Genomic DNA, 24,496 nt, shown 5'->3' on the forward strand with positions numbered 1-24,496 from the left:
CAGAGGACTACTACTAGGCAGACTACACTACCCAGTCTGTTTCCTGTTGTTGAGATTTTCTTTCTGTAAAGTTGTGGTTCTATGTACGTTAACTTTCAATGAACTTTAAAAAACTAAACTCAAAATATTGTAAGGTTTCTTAACTTCCTGAACACACTTCAGTGTAAACTGTCATTGTCATTCCTATTATATAATGCTGTTGTTGTTGTGAATGTTTATTTTAATGCAGAAGTTAGGTTTACTACTATTTATTTTGTTTCTTAAGTTTATATTCACTAGTTTTTCTTAGAACACCAGTAAACTTGATCAGGAACAATGTGGAAAGTCTCATAGTGATTGTTGTGTTTTTGTAACAAACTATATTAACCTAGTAACAAAGATTTAATGTTCTTCCAAACAAATTCTGTTTATGTATTTAAAATTGACAATTATGCATCTCTTTTATCTCTCGAAGCTCCTTCAAGGAGAGGTGCAGGAAAATGTGATTGTGATGAGGAGCTAGGATTTGAAGCAGCAGTAACAGCACTGGGTGAGTAGATGAAAATATGTACCCATTAAACAGACATAAACAGGAACATTTATGTATATAAACAAGAATGTTATTGTACACTCCTAGCTATCTAAAGAAATACATGATCATCCAGTCATGCTGTATGAAAATATACAGATCTGTACTTTATAAGGATTAATGTAATAAACGTGATAAGTCACGTACCCAATAAAAGTAGTGTAATCCATAACTACATAAATTAATGTGTGTAAATAAACTATACAACAGTGAATGAGATGTTTTACATTTATACACATATGACAATACTTGTTATTAGTAACTGAAAGCAGAATACATGAGTGGAAAAGCAAACATCAAAACTGTTTCTTTTAAATGGATTAATGACAGACCTTTCAAAATGTGGTAGGAAAACTGACTATATTTTTCATAGATGAAGAGAACTTTGTTATTAGTTTTTAAGTTTTATAACATAAGTAAATTTACACATAAAGAATTATACATGGACTTTAACATACTATTATTTGTGAGCTTTGTTTCAGTGGCTGAAAGCCCACAAATAAAATTATTTCAATGTAGAGAAAAGCCAGTGCATGATTCTACATAGTACTGTGTTGTTTAGAAATGTAACCAATATTTTGTTTGAAGTAAATACGAATAACACAGTTTTTATTAAAAGGTTAAAAAAATAAATGGAGCCCATGTTTGTGTTGATATTATTTTGCATAACAGTAAGTTTTCATTTGGTAAACCTTTCTGTACAAAGAGTAAAAAACATAATAGTAATTATAACTTGTAGAAATATCATGCACAGTTGTTTTTATCTTGAATGCCCACAAGATGTTGTCCATTATATGGTTGTTATAACAATATAAGTAAAATGAATTCTTGGGTACATATTGTCTCCATACAAAATGACTGTACAATACATTGAGACTGTTGTACTAAAGAAGTCTGTCTTGGTAAGCTTGCATTGGGTAACAACTAATTCCTTTTGTTTTTTCATGTAACATTTTAAAAAGATTCTGATGAACGAAACATTCCGGTGTACTGTTGAAAATGACTAGTTTGTTATTATGTTTTCATTATTTTGTACAAAGACTTAGTACAAAATATTATCTAGTTTTCAGTTTCAACTTAATGTTAGGAAAATATGTTAAACAATCGTGCAGTTGAGATATTGTAATGTTTAATGATTGAATATTGTCATAATGTGTTAATTTATAGTATTTTTATTTTCTGTATTTCTAAAGGAATTTTTTAAATGTAAATGTTGCAGTTAGCCAACCACATCTCAGTTCCTAATTAAGATATATTATCATTCAAGAATTCTAAAGTTAACAATTCATAATTTTAAGTTATTTTTTAGTTTTCAATATACTATCAACAAACACTGTTTTAAAGCAGTTCACTGTCTAAGTTAGTAGGTAATGAACTGATTTTATTTCCTTTGTAATTTGTTTATATATTGGAAATTTATGACTGTGATTTTATGGTATTAATTATGTCAGTGAAACTGCTGCTGTATTTCTTCAAGAACTTTTTCTTTATATTTAAGGTGTTTAGACAACACAACACTTTTTATGACGTATACAATGATGAACTCTAAATATTTAAAAATGGCTGGTATGGGTAGAGAAAGCACTAGTAGAGGAGCAAACAACGTTTCGACCTTCTTCGGTCATCATAAGGTTCACAAAGAAAGAAAGGGTTACTGATTGGTAGCTGATCACATATCTAATAACGGTTGTGTAATTGAGTGTAGGAATGTAGAGGGCGGGATTAGATGTTGGATATATTTATTAATATAGATGTAAAGGCATTCCTTTGTATTGGTTTATTTTGGGCTTGAGCTGCATAAGTAATGCTTCTTTAATTTTGCATTTGTTTATGTTTGTTTCTTTATTTAGTATTTGAGTGTTTTCTATGGTTATGTTGTGTTTATTTGATTTGCAGTGTTCGAAAACTTGTGAAGGTGACTTTTTATGCTCTTTGAATCTGGTTTCCATTTTTCTACTTGTTTCTCCAATATAGAGGTCGTGGCAGTTATTACATTGTATTTTATAAATAATGTTGGTGTGGTGTTTGTCAGTGTAGTTTTTACATAGTACAGACCTCAGTTTTGTGCCTGGTTTTTGAATAAATTTGATATTAACTGGAATGTCATATTTTGTTGCTTGTTTATTAATGACAAATTAGACAAAACAATACTTCATCAAAAAGTTTCCTCCACATAGAAAACATTATACGTAAACAGGTAGACAAAAAACAAAATCAACTAACAAAAGTAAATATATCCCATGATTTAAAAAATCACGACACCATATACGGCTACATACCATATATTCCCAACATCAGCAGAAAAATAACCAGCATTTGGCAAAAACTAGTAACAAAATATGACATTCCAATTAATACCAAATTTATTCAAATTAACACAACTAAGGTCTATACTATGTAATTACTACACTGACAAACACCACACCAACATTATTTATAAAATACAATGTGATAACTGCCACGACTTCTATATTAAAGAAACAAGTAGAAAAATGGAAACCAGATTGAAAGAATACAAAATGTCACCTTCACACATTTTTGAACACTGCAAATCAAATAAACAAGACCATAGAAAACACCCAAATACTAAATAACGAAACAAACATAAACAAATGCAAAATTAAAGAAACCTTGCTTATACAACAACTGAAGCCCAAAATAGACAAATACAAAGAAACACCTTTATACCTATATTAATAAATGTATCCAACATCTAAGCACGCTTTCTACATTCCCACACTCAGTTATACAACCCCCTTCAAACAACCCTTTCTTACTTTGTGAACCTGACGATAACAGAAGAACATTTGCTCCTCTACTAGTGTTGTCCAAACGTTCGCTCCTCTACTAGTGTTGTCCATACGTTGTTTGCTCCTCTGCGCGTGTTGTCCAAACGTTGTTCGCTCCTCTGCGCGTGTTTTCTCTACAAGTGGTTATTCTCATCATCATGAGTGATGAACTCTGTTGTTTGTAGTGAATTATGTTTTTTAACCATTGAGTTTTAGTGACAGAATTTAACTACTAGGAAACAATTTCAGTTCATTTACAGTTGTTTGTTGATTAAGCTGAGTAGTTTAACTGCTTAAACAATTATCTGTGAGAGTGATTACATCAGTTAATGTCATATTTTTATGTAACACAAATTTTGTTCCTGGGTAGTATGTGTTATTTCTTAATTTCTTATGTTGTAAAAGTACAGAAAATGGCCATTATTCCATGCAAACTTTGCTTTTGTGACCTGGATAACAAAATTTAGAAATTAACCTATTTTATATGTAAAAACAGGCAAATTTGCACATTTTCATTTACATAAGGTCTGAATAAAACAATATATGAATCACGATTAACATGTACTTACACTAAAGTTATATAAAAATGTTTAGAAGCGAGTAATTTTTTGCGATTTGCGACTGTAATGTAAATCACTTTCACATATCAGCCCCCAAATATAGTCTCCCATCATGTTTTCGTTATACACTCCCAGATCACAAAAGCAAAGTTTGAAGAGAAAAATAGGTTTTTTTCCATTTACTTTAGGTGTAAGCAATTGGGAAATAACACTTTCTGCCCAGGAACAAGAAAAAGTAAAAATTTTGTTACTTAGTGTTATTACTGTTTTCGGTTATTCCAGCAGTTGATGAATCTCAACTTTAAATTGATTATTATGAAGATAATCAACTAATCAAAATTATGGTTTCTGGTTTTTGCTATTCTCAGTTATTTCCAGTAGCAAAGTTATTTATATAGGGTCTCGGGTTCAATCACAAACCTACTTTGCGTGTTTCTATTACGGAAAAAGCTGTTAAGACTCTCTGACACTACTAATTTTAAACTGATAACTAGAAGGAAGACAAACTGGCTGGCAGCATCCACTTTTTGTTCATGTTAACCATGGTTTGAATAGCACTGTACTTATTGTTTACTATCAGTTACCAAATACCAGTAATTAGTCAGTGCTATTTCTTACCTCTACAAATACATTATTTTAGAGTAAGCTAACTTAGCATGACCCTGTGTATTCTGTAGTTCACAGTTCATGGAGATGTCTTTCAACGTGCTATGAAGTCTACTGTGCTTATATAATAGGAACCTTTTATTTGGTCCTAAAAACCCAGATAAAGCCCTTTGTTGTGGTTGGATGATCTTTGCCTCGCTGTCCTAATTATAGTCAGTAGATCACAAGATGTTGTTAGGATGAAATTTCAACTTGAGCATTAAAGTTAGGTTGGAAATAGGCCATGATGTTATGATTGCTTCCCTCACTTTTAGGATTTTGGGCAAATTGGGTAAATAGAATGTGAAATAGTTTTGGAAGATCCAAATTTAACATGTATTAATTTCTTTATTAAAAAGTATTTGTTTTTTTTTATTTTATGAGGAGTTTGGGTTTTGAAAACAAGTTGCTAACTATAAAACGAACTATAATTTAAACTACTCTATACTGAAAAACTTAATTTACTATCAGTGTGTGTGTGTGTGTGTTAGTGTAAACATTCATTTGAAGAAAGAATCAGACATGCAACTAGAAGTTTGAAAAGGTGGACATTTGTTAGAAGTATTAGTCTTGAGAGATCTAAGATGTTGTGCTTTAGCCACCTGAATGATTTTACATGGTTTCAGGGTTGAAAGCCAATATATCTGAAGCTGACCATCCACTGCTGTGTGAAGGTACTCGACGCCAAAGAGGTGAACTTGCTATTACTCTGCTTGTTCATTACAAAGATAACCAGGAAAAACTGAGTAAGGTACATCTCTCTTTTTTCATAAGTAAGAGTAGTGGATGTCATACCACATATAATGTGGTATCTTATGTTAATTTCCATTGCATGTTTATTAATTTGTCCATGAGCTCTCCCCACAGTTTTGTAACTAATAGGGCTAAACTTGGCAGGCAGGCTTAGTTTGGCCATGAGTTGTTTTAATCCATGCAGCATAGCTTCTCTGCTAAGGGAGTACCAAGGGTGGATAAGATGTTCCTCAAAAGTTAGCTAGGCATGATGGGAGGTCTAGGGTTCGGTTTTCATGGTTGCTTCATCAGATTTTGTGTTCCTGGCTCTCTTCTAGATCCTTTGAGTGCTATGTTTGTCTCTTTGTTTGTATGCTTTCTCACAGTCTTGGGGGGGGGGGGAGTACACATGCCCAGGTGGGAAAGGTGGGTGTTTTATCAGGATTTTTTTTATGTGGACCCCCCCTTCATTGTTGGGGTAACTATAGAAGTAACTGCAGATAATGATGGGGATTTATTAATATGTTGGTACATTGGGATCTTTATGAATCATGAGGGGGATTTTTGAAGTATGGAGCGTGTTGCAGGATTTTTAAAGTGCTCATCACTACCCACGATCTATCTGAAGATACACTTAACACAATTAAATGTTTACTGAGAGCGTATTGCCAGAATTTTTCGTCAATTTAATAAACATCACAAGTCTATTGTGCACAAGAAAAACAACAGATGCTTTTAAATAAACTATTTTTTACTAAACACTTATCTGTCAGTTTATCCAGTCAATCTGAGTGCAAGGTGATTCTCTTACTTCATCTTATAGTTGTCATGTTTAATATTTGTAACTTCTAGAACTTCCTAAATAAATATCAAAAGTTGACTCAAGAATAATGTTTATCTGTAATTTTCTTTACCTAATACCATAGCTGAACCATTAGTGTACACTGAAATGAAATTTCGTGCATGTTCTTCGCAATTTCAACTGTTTGCCTTTTCACATTTAGTTTAATTGCCTGACTTGTATGATGTACAGTTCATTCATGCTTGAAACAAACACATCACAAGAGGAAGATATCACCAGACTTCTATACACACACCTACTGTGTATGTAAGGTTCTGTACAATGTCTAGTGAGCTAAGCCTTGTTAAAATTTTCCACAACTTCTTTCCTGAAAATAAAAACTTACACCTTTCAAATATGCATTTAAAAAAAATAAATGATTCACTAAAATGGAAAGTCCACAAACAACTATGATTTAACTCTCTTTATAACTGAGATATAACTAGTGTATTAAATGTTATAAGAATCAACTTCACTTAACAATAAGTCACAAAATTCAGTAACAGTAGCTATGTATGATGTTTTCACACGTGTTAAAAAAAAGTCAAAGTTACAAAATACAATAAAGTAATACATAATATTGCAAGCTTGAAATTGAAAATAAGCTTTCTGTATTAGTTATAAACAAGTACATCAAATAAGATGACATAGTTTTCAAAACTGTCTTGAAAGTGAAGGACAGATGGGCGGAGCTTCTGTCGTGAGTTGGGAGAAGTTTATTGTTATCCTACCAAACGGAGAATTTAGGGCATATTAACACCATACATTGAGCCATGGAACTGTTTATAGGTTGTAGCTGTACAACATAAATGGCACATGTGTTGGGCTGTTGGAGTTATACTAAACAGAATGGAAAACTGAAAAAGTTAGCATGATTGTGAAAGTTGAGAGTTTTTTAAATATTTTCTTTGTAAATTATAAAATTAAAACTCAGTATAAAACATTGAATTGTAAACTACACAAATGCTAGTTTTACCAATGATAAAATTATGTAACCATGTTTTGAATGTAACTTTAAAATTAAAACATCATGACACATGTAGAAGAGACAGGTACATATTTAAAGTGGTAAACAATTATTAAATTTAAATGAAACTCTTCAGTAAGATTACTCTATAACTAACTACACATAAATTATTTATCCAAAAACACTACCCAATTTTTTGTAGAACTTGCAGCTTTTCTAAACACATTTGAAATCAACTGTGCTACAGTTTTGAAAACGTTTATCATTAGCCAAAGAAATTTACATATAAAAGTTTTTTAAGATATGTGTATTTTTATTTGATGTATGCAGGATAGGTCAGAAGTGACTATACAGGTGTTTAGTTTCTGATGTGTTAATCTGAAACAAACACTAGTTAAATCAGTTGTAGTTGTCTTTATATATTTTTTACTACCAATCTTATGGTACAAACTTGCAAAGTACGTTTTGCTCTACCCTGTAAAGTCTGTGTCATTTCAGTACATATTGTTTGACTGTGCTTTTGTACATAAGTTTTAAAAGCACATGAATAAAAAGTGACTTGGTAGATCATAATTAAAGGTATGGTAACGTGATGTGAATATCGTGTTATGAAGCCCTAATCCAGTTGTATTGATACATTGTCTGATGTAATACACTTGTATACTCTTTACCAAAGTTAGCAAACTCTTAGAAAACATTATGAGTCACTTTTATAGCAAAAACCTGAATTTCTAATAAATTAATTTTGCAGAAAATTAATGATACAATAAAGGAAGGGTAGTGTTGAATAGTACAAGTTGTCGTTGTATCTTTTATCAGAAACATTACATTCAAAGTAATATAACACATTAACAATAACAAAATAGACAGATATTAAGTTTTTTTTATTTTACTTCTCTTGTCAGCTGATATTTAATTGATCAAACCTGAGAATTTAAAAAAATTGTAAGGTGTGACGCACTTAAATAAAACTGTTTATACTATAGATAATAAATTACAGACAAGTCTGTCAAACTTTGTAACAAACTATTGGTTAAACTTCTGTATCTAGACTACTCTGATGAGATATGTATCCCTAATTGTAATGTTTTCAAAATGATACTGTACATTATTGTACAGTGATGTTCAGTTCATTTGTATAAATATATTTAACTGGTATTAAAGTGTAAACCCTTTTTGAATCTCAAGGAACTTTCTTATTAGATTATGAACAAACTACTGGACAAGGAGGTTCCAGAAAACCATAGAAATCAGACACAGAGTGCCAGCTGTTCGCAGTCACCTCCGTTAGAAAACAGTGTCACACACTGTGGGTCTCAGTTGGCCGAGAGAGGAACTACACCTTCCTCTAGTAAAGGTGATGAGAAACAATCTTGTGATGCTGCTGGAAATGAACAAAAAATACAAAGTGGTGAATGTCGCAAAAAGACTATCAGTCTTGATTTTCAAAAAACTTTACATAAAACTAATGGAGCTCGTTCAAAGGAGTCTCACCATCACAGAAATCGGTACGATGTTGTTTTATGGATTTATTTAAGAAAAGCATACACTTAGTTTATTTCTAAGAATGTATAGAAATACCATTTTTCAAACATTTATAAGATAGCAATAAGTTAGTTAAACATTTTGTTACTTAATAGTTATTTTATGATATTGTATGTGTATTATGAACGTGATAACTCCTTGCATGGCTTGACTGTGTGTGTGAGAATAGAATATTTAAAACTTAATAGGTTTTCAAACTTTTTATCTAATCTTTACAGTGTATGGTCTGTTGTGTATTATTTGCAAAACAACTTGGTACATTATGTTTCGAGTCAAACATTGACTGCTGAATCGAGTGGTACATTCTGTTTAGAGTCGAACATTGACTGCTGAATCGAGTGGTACATTCTAATTAGAGTCGAACATTGACTGCTGAATCATGTGGTGCATTCTATTTAGAGTCGAACATTGACTGCTGAATCATGTGGTACATTCTAATTAGAGTCAAACATTGACTGCTGAATCGAGTGGTACATTCTAATTAGAGTCGAACATTGACTGCTGAATCGAGTGGTACATTCTAATTAGAGTCGAACATTGACTGCTGAATCATGTGGTGCATTCTATTTAGAGTCAAACATTGACTGCTGAATCGAGTGGTACATTCTATTAAGAGTCGAACATTGACTGCTGAATCGAGTGGTACATTCTATCTAGAGTCAAATATTGACTGCTGAATCGAGTGGTACATTCTTTTTTTAGTTGTATGTTGACTGCTGAATCCATCAGTTAAAGAATATTTATTGAAGTAAACAGTTCTCTACACAAGTCATTCAATATTGATGATTATTTATTACATTAAGCTTAAATAGTGATCACAAAACTTCATTGTTGTTTCTTGATGTACTTTTAAAAAGTAATAATAAAAGATATTTTAGTTTACATGTTGAAAGTGAAGATGCCTCTAGCTCAGGGTTGGAAGTAAGCTACAAGACTTGGGAGACAAAGTTTCGCTGTACCAATTTACATACTAGTAAAAACCATTCAGCAGGTATGACTTGTATCAGATAATATTCAATACTTTTAAGATTGTAAATTAAATGAAAAAGAAAGAGGTAATTTTACTGTTTTTATTCTTTGCACAACTTTGATTTCTTGTTGTACTAGAACTTATGTCTCGTGTCATATGTAACATCAACTGCTATTTCACAGTAGATAATAACTCGGAAAGTCGTATGTCTGAGTTAATTGTTCTCTTTTCTTCATTTAATATTCAAAACAATGAAAATAAACATAATTATGAAGTCTTCATAATTTTCTAATTTGTGTTGCTTAAAATTTTGTTAATATACAGCCAGCAAAGAATGGGCTTTATTTTCTTTAAAGATAATGGCTGACGTCATGTGACGCCTCTTTTATGTATCATTCAAAAAAGTACTAATGAAATATATGTGACTAAATATCTGCTGTAATTTGTTGTTATTTAACAGTAGGTTAAAGAAAAAATAAATTATTACATATTCTTAAAGAATTACAATTTTGAAAACATGAAAGAGAAAAATTGCTTTCTCAAAGTAATTGTCACTAGTTCAAGTTTTTTATCATCAGAGGTAGCATGTAGAGCAGTTTTAAACTGGTGTTTATAGAGAACTCTTTAGAATACATGTAAACAAGGTACATACCATAACCACATGAAGGTTTTCTGAATAATCAACTAAATAAATGTCCACGTCACTTTGAACTTTGAATTCATCGAGAATTTTGTAAGTGCTAACCTTTCACCTGATTAGTTACATTTCAAATGTATCGGCTTCTATAAAATTCTTGTGTTCAGCTTGGTTTGTTGTATGTCTGCCTCAGTGTTCAGAAAGCTCTACTATCTTAAATTCTTCATTTCACTTGAAGAAATATTTTTCAGCTTCATATCAGACTGAGAATGAATGATTATTGTGACATAAGCATCTTGTACGTGAAATGTTTACATGACTTGATGCTTCACTCACTTAAAAATAACTTTAAGACTGTTGCTGTATATACTCCTGACACCAGTGTAGATGGTAGCTAATAAAGTATACAGTTGAGATCCACTTTGATGTGTACTGAGGAAATGTTTGTAAGTGTCATATACCATTGTCAAAACAATCATAAAAAACTAACTGTATTTGGATTTCTAAATACATGTATTTCTGTTTTTCTTGGCGTAAGCAAGTGTCATTACTGACATGAAAAATGTTTTTAAGCAAATGTTTGACAGTCTAGAGTTAGTTCATCTTAACACATTTGTACATAAAATGTTAGAAGGAGGTTTTCACCCATGCAGCAAATAAAGTAATGTTAAGATGTCGCTTACTGTTTACTAAAATGTAAGTAATAATATAGAATATGAAAGGAAGTAAAAGACACAGAAAAAACTTACCTTTATAAATTGCATAAGAAATGGTATACAATATTGGCAAGGAATTATCAAAGGGTTTTGCTTTAATAAAATAGTTAGTTTTCATCAGGTTTGAATAAGATTCATTTTAGCAGGTCAAAACATTTTTCCTCAAACAGAAACGAAAATCAGTGGTTAGAATTTAAGATTCTTCAGGTAATGTATAATCTTCCAGTTGAATAAATCTTTAATTATACATTTGAAACTGTATTAAGTTTATGTTTTGTTCAACAATGCCAGTAATATGTTACCTGACCTTTTTATTTAGGTGTAATTACTCAAAATATATTTTCAAAGATTTGTTTAATAAATATTTCTTACTAGGCATGGCCAGCATAGATAGCAGTGCTCCTGAGACAACGTCAAGTGACAACTCCCCGGCTGTTGGAAGACGTAGCAGCCGGATCAAATCTGGAGGGCCTGGAAGTGACAGTGGAAGCAGTGGTAAAAGTAGCAACTCCTTTGTCTCCAGTTCTTCTGGGGATAAGGCAGTTCGGAACAAAAGTCGAGACTCCGAAAGGTAAGGATGAATTTATTTAGTGTTTTGTTGCTCTGTAACATGCAACTATCTACCTGTTAAACCAGTAACTTACTGACTGTTATTTCAGAAATGTTCCAAAGTAAATATAAAGAAAAAAATGTTAATCGGAGAAGGTTATGGAGAAACTAAATTGTGTGAAAAACAGTGATTCCAAATGTCAAGAAACACATACTGTCTGTATTGAACTCTGGTTAATATAGAAAAATGAATGAATTAAATATATGTTGAATATTTTCCAGTAAGTTTTTAGAGACAGGTAGATAAATTAAAAGTTCTGTGCTACGTAAACTATGTCAAGTTTGACTAGGGTGAATTTGTAGATTTTGAAAGTAATATGAAACAGACAGTAACACTTTCACATTTTCTGTTCATTGTCTTAATCCAGTCCACCTCAAACTACTCGCTGTGGATCAGTTTTTTCCGCTGGTGACAATGTAGTGCGACATGTCTCTGGAACAGTAAAACCTACCAGGTAATCATGTTTGTGTTGTACTGTACCAACTTGATGTAATTTTCTAATCCGTCTTGCTTTTTCCATCTTTTCTACAAATATATATAAGTAGGGATAGACAAAGAGGCATCTTTGTTTGAATCTGACTGGGATAAAAGAAGAGACTTGAGAATGTTTCTTCTGTAGTTGTTTTTTTAATGTAAAGATAAACAATAATTAAAGAACTGTTAATGACAAGAGTTACAGGCTTTGTGAGGCATTAATGAACTTAGAATGTTTGTTATGATAAATTCTTTAATATTTCCTTAGTAGACGTTACCACTTAATTAAAAACACATGTGAAAACCATTATAATTCTGAATTCACACACTTTCAATTCCAATGAAATTTTCTTACACTTTGTTTTATGTTGATATAAAAATATAAAATATGTAGGTATATCTTGAGGTACAAAACACTAAAAGTACATTTTACATAACACATCTGACAACACAGTACTTGATGACCTGGGTAAACTGTTACATTTTACATAACACATCTGACAACACAGTACTTGATGACCTGGGTAAACTGTTACATTTTACATAACACATCTGACAACACAGTACTTGATGACCTGGGTAAACTGTTACATTTTACATACCACATCTGACAACACAGTACTCGATGACCTGGGTAAACTGTTACATTTTACATACCACATCTGACAACACAGTACTTGATGATCAAGGTAAACTGTTACATGTTACATCTGACAACACAGTACTCGATGACCTGGGTAAACTGTTACATTTTACATACCACATCTGACAAAACAGTACTCGATGACCTGGCTAAACTGTTACATTTTACAAACCACATCTGACAAAACAGTACTCGATGACCTGGCTAAACTGTTACATTTTACATACCACATCTGACAACACAGTACTTGATGACCTGGGTAAACTGTTACATTTTACATACCACATCTGACAACACGGTACTTGATGATCAAGGTAAACTGTTACATGTTACATCTGACAACACGGTACTTGATGACCTGGGTAAACTGTTGCATGTTACATCTGACAACACGGTACTTGATGACCTGGGTGAACTGTTGCATGTTACATCTGACAACACGGTACTTGATGACCTGGGTGAACTGTTGCATGTTACATCTGACAACACGGTACTTGATGACCTGGGTGAACTGTTGCATGTTACATCTGACAAACACGGTACTTGATGACCTGGGTGAACTGTTGCATGTTACATCTGACAACACGGTACTTGATGACCTGGGTGAACTGTTGCATGTTACATCTGACAACACGGTACTTGATGACCTGGGTGAACTGTTGCATGTTACATCTGACAACACGGTACTTGATGACCTGGGTGAACTGTTGCATGTTACATCTGACAACACGGTACTTGATGACCTGGGTGAACTGTTGCATGTTACATCTGACAACACGGTACTTGATGACCTGGGTGAACTGTTGCATGTTACATCTGACAACACGGTACTTGATGACCTGGGTGAACTGTTGCATGTTACATCTGACAACACGGTACTTGATGACCTGGGTGAACTGTTGCATGTTACATCTGACAACACGGTACTTGATGACCTGGGTGAACTGTTGCATGTTACATCTGACAACACGGTACTTGATGACCTGGGTGAACTGTTGCATGTTACATCTGACAACACGGTACTTGATGACCTGGGTGAACTGTTGCATGTTACATCTGACAACACGGTACTTGATGACCTGGGTGAACTGTTGCATGTTACATCTGACAACACGGTACTTGATGACCTGGGTGAACTGTTGCATGTTACATCTGACAACACGGTACTTGATGACCTGGGTGAACTGTTGCATGTTACATCTGACAACACGGTACTTGATGACCTGGGTGAACTGTTGCATGTTACATCTGACAACACGGTACTTGATGACCTGGGTGAACTGTTACATGTTACATCTGACAACACACGGTACTTGATGACCTGGGTGAACTGTTGCATGTTACATCTGACAACACGGTACTTGATGACCTGGGTGAACTGTTGCATGTTACATCTGACAACACGGTACTTGATGACCTGGGTGAACTGTTGCATGTTACATCTGACAACACGGTACTTGATGACCTGGGTGAACTGTTGCATGTTACATCTGACAACACGGTACTTGATGACCTGGGTGAACTGTTGCATGTTACATCTGACACACCTGGGTGAACTGTTGCATACATCTGGTACTTGATGACCTGGGTGAACTGTTGCATGTTACATCTGACAACACAGTACTTGATGATCAAGGTAAACTGTTACATGTTACATCTGACAACACAGTACTTGATGACCTGGGTAAACTGTTACATGTTACATCTGACAACACAGTACTTGATGACCTGGGTAAACTGTTACATGTTACAACACAATACTTGATGATCAAGGTAAACTGTTACATGTTACAACACAATACTTGATGATCAAGGTAAACTGTTACATGTTACAACACAATACTTGATGATCAAGGTAAACTGTTACATTGTCAGACAACAGACTGTGTATGACTATGATTTGCCAGTACTTTCCTTATCATTTTATGATGGTTGAATACAAGCTTATAAGTTAAATTAACCTTCTTTTTCTAACATTTTACAAAATCATCCTGTTACTTGATTGATGAGTAATGTTCTATTATGATATTTTATGGAATGTTGTAAGTTTTAAGAAGTTTAATACAAAGATTTTTACAAGTTGTGAGATAAGTTTAAAATACACATTTCATTTCTCAAGTTATAATGCTCCTACTTCTCTAAATACACAAGTGTTTAATATTTTATTATTCACATAATGTCTGCTGTTTCGTTGGGTTTTTTTTACATGTTTTGAAAGATACACTAGTTTTCTGTGCACAGGTTCAAAGGTAAGCGGGCATATCCCAGTGTTCCAAACCAGCCGAGCGAAGCATCAGCACATTTTATGTTTGAACTGGCTAAGACTGTGCTTACGAAGGCTGGAGGAAACAGTAGTACAGCTGTCCTGTTTACACAGCCGTCTGCGGGTCAGAACCACAGAGGTCCGCACCGTGCACTTCACATGTGTGCTTTCCAGATTGGCCTCTACGCTCTGAAACTGCACAACGCTGTTTCTCCTAACTGGCTGTCTCGTACCTACTCTTCACATGTTTCATGGATCACAGGTGCTTTTTAATGTTCGTCTGTTGTAAATTCTTGATGCATTTTTTTCAGTGATTGTGTAATTTTAAAATGTAACATTAATTATATGAAATGTGTATCCTTAAATTTAGCTTGTTACTAAATATGTGATAATTTAAGAAATTCCTTCTTTTTCTATTTAATTTTTTCTCTTATTATTTCTACCATTTTGTGTGTGTGTTTTTATGTTCATTGGTATATATTCACTTTGTTTATTGACAAAAACTCGCATCATTTGTATATTAAACATTGTTTACTACACAGTTAAGTAGAACAATCAACTCTGGTTGACATGTGCTTTGTATTTGCTATCATTTACCCCGTGCAAGTAGCGTAATTACCCCTAACCTGGGTAACGTGCCCTGTGTTTCCTAAAATTGATCTCAGACTGTTTAGGATCTACCTCAGTAAGGTAGGACAGTTAACCCTAACCTGATTTACAAGTGCTGAGTGATTTCATCATAATGATTAAGATAGAACTTATTTTAAAATATGTATGGTCTTTTTAAGTTATTTTTAATTTGCCATATTGTGACCTAAATTAACTTATGAAAAGTGAAATTGAAGATATCATCTTTGGCATAAATAAGAAGACTAATTTTAACATAAAACTTCAGTTTCTAATTGATAGAGGTATCGTATAATGAATTTACAACATGACAGTTGATTTAATAAATGACAGCTGGTTTAGTAGTGAATATTGGTTGATGTTTTATTGTTGTCAGAGGTAAAATACCTTAAGTTACTGAATCCACATAGTTATGATTACTTTTGTACTGTTAAGTAGACCTTTATGAAAAGTTTTCAACATTCTGCATGGAGCAAACCACACCATTAAGCCTAATAGCAGATGAAAACTTTAAATAATAAGTGTACTGATATATTGGTCTCATAAACTGTATGGATTTATAAAAGTATTTTTCTAAGATTACTTGGATAATTTCAAATGATGAGTGATGTATTTCTGTGTATTTTTAATTTTTCTTAACAGAACTAGGTAAAATGTTTACCAAACCTGTGAAATCAAAAACTTACTAATTTCCTTAGCCTAATGAATATATTTATGCACTGCTCTGTGTGTGTGTGAAATTTTTTGCATAACGACGGTCTAATTTGTTTTTTGTGGGGGAAGGGGTTGCCCTGGTCTGGTGGTTAAGGTTCTGAACTCACAATCTAGTAAGTTTTAATTTGAGCGCTTTGAGAGCATTATAATGTGATAGTTAATTCTCCTATTTGATTATAGTTGGTTGTGAATGATGTAACTAGTTGCCTTCCTTCTAATCTATCACTTCCACATTAGGGATGGCAATTGCAGATTCCATTTGAGTAGATTTGGATTTAAGATTGCAGGAATATCAAACATTATATTGGAAAAAATTATTGTGTGATTTTTTTTATTGTAAAAATTAGCACAAAGCTTTGAAAGTTCAAAACTATTAAACTTTGCTAGTACATGTTTTGGACCAAACAATTATTACACAAACTGGACTACCAACTAACAACTGTATTTAAGTTGAAAAAAGACCCTCTTGTTCAGAAATATTAACTGTTCTGTATATATTTTTCTCAATGATATTAAAAGTTTAGGAAAGATTTCTGTACTCTTATTTATAATTATGAAATGTAGAAATACACTCATTTGTAAAGTACACTGAATATTTATTAGTATGTACTACAAATCAGTTTGATATCTCCAATATGTACTGGTATAATTCAGTGCTAAGCTTGACCTAATAAACTGGAATAGTCCATTAATTGCTAGTATATGATGTTATGCTAACTCTGTATTTTTATAAACAATTTGCAAAGATCACAAAATCTGAAACAAGGACACTAGAGACACAGGAGATATCTGTTTTATCTTTTGAAACATGTATTTGATTTGTTTGGTCAATTAATGATTTATAATAAGATAAAGAAAATGTAACTTACACAAACTTATATGTGAGCACTAGTGCCATTTTGTTGAAAGAAATGGTGCAATGAAAAAGTTATCTAAGACTACTAAAATTAATATAAACATATTTTTATTTCTCTATTTTTACATCCAACAGATTGTGTACATATAAATATCTAATGTGATTTTTAATGTTGAAAAACTTGTAATAAAGATAGTGAAGGTGCAATACCATGCCTTTGTTGGTCCATATTAGGATCAAATTACAAAAACTATAGAGACAGATACTTTAGTACAGTAAACAACCATATTAACTCTCTCTGTACATAGGCTCTGTCAATTTGACCAACCATGTGACATTTTTGTACTTGTAAAAAAAGATTTCATAGATTTGATATTACTAACTTAATATAGTGTGCATGTGTATATTCATGAAATTTTTAGGAGTTTTTAAGTAAACATTACAAGTCTTTTGCATACAAAAAATAATATTTTTAATGAAATATTTTAAACAACAAAAAAGATTTGTCCTTGAATATATCAATTATCTGTTTGATTAATCCATGTGCAAAGTAATTTTTAGGTTAAGATTAAAAATACTTTTCTTCATCTCAAACTTCCCAAATTTCATTTGTGTCTAAAACATTTGTTGATAATAAGTGTCCAAAGTAAAGCAATAAAACCAGTAGGTCTAATAGTAAAGCAATAAAACCAGTAGGTCTAATAGTAAAGCAATAAAACCAGTAGGTCTAATAGTAAAGCAATAAAACCAGTAGGTCTAATAGTAAAGCAATAAAACCAGTAGGTCTAATAGTAAAGCAATAAAACCAGTAGGTCTAATAGTAAAGCAATAAAACCAGTAGGTCTAATAGTAAAGCAGTAAAACCAGTAGGTCTAATAGTAAAGCAGTAAAACCAGTAGGTCTAATAGTAAAGCAATAAAACCAGTAGGTCTAATATTCTTAAAAAAAAAAAACACATCTTATTAGACTGCATATCTTATTTCACAAATCTTTATTGGTTGCAGGTTTTTCTCACTGATATTAGGCTTGAGATTTTAGTTATCTTTGCTTTTGGTAGTAAACTGACAAAAAAGGAAGGTTGATCTTAGAAGAAATGCATTTCCCATCAGTTTTGATGTATTGTGGGACCTATTCTTTTCTCTTTTCTGACAGTTTCATTATTGGTATTATATTAACAATTCATGACTAGTTATAATCACCTTTTCAAATTACAGAAAAAAATTCATTTATTTTGGTAGTTTTTATTTCAAAAATATTTTAGAGCTGATAATTTGTCATTTGGTATCTCATTTTTAATTGGTATAATTTGCATACAGACACAAAATTAAATAAACTTCTCTGAAGCTTCTAAAACTTTGCTTAGATTTTTCTAGAATTTATCTCCCCATTCCAACGGATGAGTACTAAGAAACAGTGATCCATTAAGAACATAACTTAGCAGCCATGATAGGTTTCTTTCATAATTTTCTTTCTTTATTTTGAGTCATTATTTCCAATCGTCATTATGTCACAGCATGTGATCACTGTTGAAGTACAAGTTTGAAAATAGCTACAGTTTAAATTTAATTGGGTAGAGCAGCTTATAAACTCCTTATGTTTCTATAGAGTAAGTAACTTAATATGAGTTGTAATTCATTTTGTGAGAAGTGTCTAGCTGAACAAAGAATATAATGGAAAGTTTAAAAGATTTAGAAACAAACTATAAATCTCAGATTAAGGTTTTTATACATTGTTTTCATTCCTTATAATGTTTTAATGTTATATTATATCAGTTTAAAAATTTTATTATCACAAAGCACCAGATAAAGTTAGTGAGGTAAATGATGACAGAATATTCAGATGTGTAAAATCCTTATTGATTAAATATTATTGTTAACTTTATTATAGAAATGAATAAAACTTGAGTGTTTTTAAAAGGTGGATCTTTCTTCTTCATTTTCCTGCTCGAGAAAAAAATCTACCTTTTGAAAGCACTTGGGTTTTAGGGTTTTTATTCATTTCTATCAAGAGTTCTTGAACCTACATGTTTTTGTAACATCATAACTGTTGAGTTTATCATGTTATTTTAATGTAAATAAGTAAAATAGCTTATTTGGTGTTGAAAGAAAACTTGTTTTTAACCAAAATCAAAGGTCACCAATAAAGCTTTGTTTTTGTTGTGTTTCCTGCAATTTATAAGTTTTGCAGTTGGCAGAATGAAGTATCTATTAAGTTATTGAAAGTAACTGGTTAAATGAACTGCACTTACTCTTCATAAAAAAAAATTAATTGTTAAAGAAAAGAAAATATTTATTAGTTTTAAAAACATTGTCTCGCAACAAACGTTTAAACATGTTACATCTGATAAATTTAAAAAGTATAAAAATTATGTGAATTTGTTAAACCTAAAACTGGCTACTGTTTTATAATTATTGATAAGAGCTTCTAGGTGAAAATGAAGGAAAATGTGTTATAATGTCAACCACACTACATAGGCTTTGTCTGGTTCTAACAAAGCTGTTCATCCAATAGCTCATGAGGCTTGCTGGGGAATATAATTGGCACAGTTTACATTAGCAGATTGTTTGACAGCAGCTGTTATGATGTTAATGGGATTAAATTGGTAAAATGAATTTTTTTTTTATCAATTTATGTAAAATTCTGTTGCATTTCAGTTTATAATTTGGTTCAGTATTTTCCCAGTAATAAGCCAGGTATTGGTGAACCACTTGACCATTTGTGTAACAAGTTATTATAGGACTTTGGTATCATTCAGGAAACTTTATTGACAACAGGTTTGAAACTACTTCAAGTATTATTTTTACAAAAAGTATGAGTGGTAATTTATGAAATATATCTTCATAATGTATCTTTGAAAGAAAAAGGTAACACCAATTACCAGGAAAAAAAACTTTAACATTTTGCATCACAGCTTTTCCAAAATATTAACATGCAGTGATAAAAATAGTACAACCAACAGCTACTACTTAGAATACTTCAAAGACCACTAGAATATCAACATTTTGAAAGAACCATGAGGCAAAACATGGAGGTGAATAAAGGTTAACAGTTTTTTTTCCATTTTTGTAACATATGTTGGCACCATTGGAGACTGTCTATACTACTTTACCTACAGAATATTGAACAAACTGCTATCAACATTCAGCTATTGTAATTCATTTGTCATAGTTTCACTGAAAGGGGGACTGAAGTCCATCTGCAGGGGTCACTTACTTTAACCACTCCTGTCACTTAACAGTAGTGTATTGTCTGTCTTTCAGTTAGTAGACACTAAAATGACATCACCTAAGGGATACTTAATGTTGCAATTTATACTGTCTTGATATTGGTAAAACATGCACATGCCATGGATTGTGAAAAGTATTATGCACACTATAGGCTACTACACAGCATGACATATGAACTTAACAAACAAGAAATTAAAATGATTTTTTACTCTTAAGCTTGGTTTTATTTACTGTTGACACATAGTACACAAGTACACCTAGCTACAGTAGTCACTAAGTAAATATTGCTTGGATTGAACATATTTCATTGTAAAATAATTTTGTTCAATCAACTTTCCTTAAATTGTATGTGCTGTAAATGTGGATATTTTTTAATATTAAACTCAGTCTACTGTACAGTGTTAGATGTGAATGTTTTTTAAATCTGTGATGTGTATATATACGTATATATTCTGTAAGAGAAAAAAATATATTGTTTATTTCAGTACCTACTTGTTTGTTTTTATTTAAGTGTCACTTTTTTAAAAATATTTGTGTTGTATCTCCTCTGTTTGCAAGCAATGTTTTTTTTAGAGTATTTGTTAGATTTAAGCCTATGCTGATTTCCCTGATTGTTTATACCCTACTCTGTGTGTACAAACAATATAAGGTTCTTCTTAGGAGTACAGATGTGACATTCTTAATTAAACAGTATTATTTGAAAACTACCAGGTTATACGAGGTTTGAGAAACTGGTAATCTTTTATAGAAAGATTATTTAAGTTTTTTTTTTACATTTATAACAGTATTTTTCTATAAATGTTAAGTATGATATAAAAAATGGACTAAATTAATATTAAATCTCCAACGTATTAGGTCAAGCTATGGAGATTGGCAGTGCAGCTGTCAAAGACATTCTTATTGACTCATGGGAAGGGTACTTGACTCCTCCTGAAGTAGCTACTCTTGCTGATCGAGCATCTAGGGTGAGAGATTCTGCAATGGTCAAGGCTGCATCAGATTTAGCACTCTCATGCCTTCCCCACGCTCATGCTCTTAATCCAAACGAAATTCAACGTGCCCTCATCCAGTGTAAGGAACAGCACAGTGTAATGTTGGAGCGTGCATGTCTTGCTGTCGAGTCTGCATCTAAAGGAGGAGGGGTGTATCCTGAAGTGTTGTTTGATGTTGCCCATAGATGGTAAATATCACCTTATAGGTGGCTTGATCAACAATAAATCGTTTAAAACAACAGTTGTATGTTATTTTACCAACATAAAGTTGTTGTAATTCATAAAAACATTTGTAGTGGAGCACTTTCATTACTGTAAATCTTGTGGATTTGTAAACTGATGAGTAAAACAGATATATTAATCAAAAGGTCATGGTCATTTACATCCAATTACCACTTTTAAAATACACATTTTAAATTTTAATTACTTGTTATTGTCTCTTAATGTTGCAAATCTACATTTTTATTCAAGAATGGAGATCGAAGACCTCAGTTTGAATATTACCAAAGTCAAAGCTGCCAGGCAAAGAATTAAAACAAAAACAATATCTGGCACAAATATTGTTATTAATATATAAAGACAAGATTTTTAAATGTAAGTTCTTAGTGTTTTTCACAACAGTTTTTTTATGATATGTTTATATTGTTCAACTGATATTTATTCCTTTGCCAAGAATGATTGAAAAAATATTCTTCTGATCAGGTACGAACTGTATGAAGAAACTCTACAAGGGCAGCAGGTGCACAACTCAGAACCATGTGTACGTCCTGATGTACACATAGGAAATTCTAACACAGAACGTTACAGAACTCCAGTGGTGTCAAGTGCTGATCCTCTACCCATGATGGCTACCTGTCACGTTGAAGGGTTGGTCACAACCACTCCTACAGTTCAAGTGTTTCCTCAACCTGTTTCATATCCTATTCCCTACCCTGCACCCCCATATGGATATCTTCAAGGTGTTCCCACACCATTTCATCATAGTCATGTACCCATTCACCCTGCTTATCTACCCCCTCCACCCACATACACCTATCCAGCATTGGCAAGTGCCTCGTACTACCCATCAGCCTACACATCCACAGTGACAGGGTCAATTCACTATCGGCATAATTCACTTTACTCTGGACAGTTGTTAGGTGTGCCAGTGACTCAGACAGCCGTGGCTCAATCACGATCAATCCTGCCAATGAATCCCAGCCCCTCTTCATCTCATCAAACTCAGGTAAGTTGTATAGAATGTTCTGAAAGTCCTGGATTTACCTAGCTGTTTGGCAAATGCAGTCATTTTCTGTTACGAATACTAGCAGAAGTTTCTACCCTCCAGGCAGGTATAACTACTAGTTCCTGCAGAAGGCTACAGGGCCTGTGGCCTTTTCTGGAATTATCTGACTGTTCTACAACAATGTACTCTTACTTAGCATTCAATAATGTTAACCATCTATGAGAAATATGATTTTATTGGAATTTTAATTTGAAAATGAGCTATCATTACTGCATTACATCACAGAGTAAATTATATTGAAGTATATCTTTCTATGTACAATTATTTATGAAAGTGCCATGCATTTTTTATTGTAACACTTGTCATATTTTTTGCTAAACTAACAAAATATTTTTTTAAGTTTGTTTTTGATTGTTTTATGTTTAAAACATATATCTTTATTGTAGTTTTTACTATTAAATTTGAAACATGTCTCTTTTGTGGAAATTCCAGTTTTATTTATTGCTCAGCTATAAAAGTACTGCCTGGTTATAAAAATATTACCCAGTTATGATTGGTGCAGTTGTTTCCAAAAACTGAATTTTGAACGTATACATTTCAAACTCTATTATAGTAAGATAGTATCGTCTCTTTCCACTTACTATGTATACAGGTGAAGATAATTAGTGAAACACAATATTTAGATAATGTGTCTGATGCCAGCCACTTGTCTGATTTAACAAGTGGTCAGTTAAATAATGGATTGAACTGTTTATCTTACATAGCTTCCATGTTAAATGTTAATGTGTGAAAACATGTTTTACCCTAGGCATAGAAGCCATTTATATGTAGCATAATTGTGTGGTAGACATTTTGTTAAGTGTGAGTTTACACATTTACCCATCTTAAAGTTACACCATGAGTCTCAGTATTATATAACATTTGGAACTAAATAATAGAACTAAAGTTAATGGTGAAGCCTTAGTATAGTTTCCAGGTGCTCTGAAAAGTTTCTTTAATTACCTTAGTAATTGTGTTTTGTTTTCAAATATTTTTCCGTATGATGTTGAATCTTGTAACTGGATATATAAAATTACTTATAATTTTAATCTTAGGTTAATAACTCCATCTCACAGCGACAACTGAACTACTTGTTAGCAGCATATCGTGTGGGAATGTTAGCCATGGAAACCTTGGCACGCAGAGTACACGATGACAGGCCGCAGGCTAAATATGCTCGTACCCCACCTTACGGTGAAGATGTTAAGTGGCTTCTTGGAGTTGCTAAAAAATTAGGTTAGTAAGAGTTATTGATGTAGTCTGTTAAAGTACCTAAAACTGTATATCATACAGAAAGATGCATTTGTATTGTTCTTATAAGTACCATGAATGAAAGAGGTTAGAATGTAGATCATCAGAAGTCTGTTTGTAGTTTTGCTTTTCTTGTGAGTATGTAAGTACAGAAATAGATGGAGGTGAGCATTTGAACCTGGCAGAAGGCTATTAATATAATGTTACTGTTTGTGGCTATTGGGCAGTATTAACCTTATTGTTACAGGTCATGGGTCAAAGGCCATGTCATAACATTTTTGACTTATATTTAAAACATTTTATTAAACTATTATTTTATGAATTTATGTTATTAACTTTGGTATCAAACTGTAGATTATAGCTCAAAACTTCTTATTATACACTATTTAATTTCTCAGTTGAAAGGTAAATTTAAAAAAAACCTAACCATTATTTTTTGTGAATCATATGGTATATTGAATGCAGCATTGGTTCAAATTACATGTTTGTGAAGTCAAAATACAAAGTCTATAGTTTTATATGAATTAGAAACTTAAATTACCAATATTTAAAAGCTAGAATATAAAATGAGAACTTCTTGTCTTTTCTATATGATGAGATATCTC

At 32.3% G+C, this 24,496-nt stretch overlaps 1 protein-coding gene across 1 annotated transcript in view; it reads left to right on the forward strand.

The window, feature by feature from the left end:
• The window catches only part of LOC143256215 (zinc finger SWIM domain-containing protein 8 homolog), a 93,959-nt gene that overhangs the window by 63,463 nt on the left and 6,000 nt on the right, over window positions 1-24,496 (forward strand). Inside the window, 10 exon segments of the mRNA XM_076513105.1 lie at window positions 455-529; window positions 5,189-5,313; window positions 8,306-8,610; window positions 9,526-9,638; window positions 11,346-11,541; window positions 11,948-12,034; window positions 14,939-15,222; window positions 21,240-21,564; window positions 22,079-22,601; window positions 23,696-23,876. Of these exon segments, the coding sequence (XP_076369220.1) occupies window positions 455-529; window positions 5,189-5,313; window positions 8,306-8,610; window positions 9,526-9,638; window positions 11,346-11,541; window positions 11,948-12,034; window positions 14,939-15,222; window positions 21,240-21,564; window positions 22,079-22,601; window positions 23,696-23,876 (2,214 nt within the window).

Source organism: Tachypleus tridentatus, chromosome 7 (assembly GCF_004210375.1).
Source record: "Tachypleus tridentatus isolate NWPU-2018 chromosome 7, ASM421037v1, whole genome shotgun sequence".
Taxonomy (NCBI): domain Eukaryota; kingdom Metazoa; phylum Arthropoda; class Merostomata; order Xiphosura; family Limulidae; genus Tachypleus; species Tachypleus tridentatus.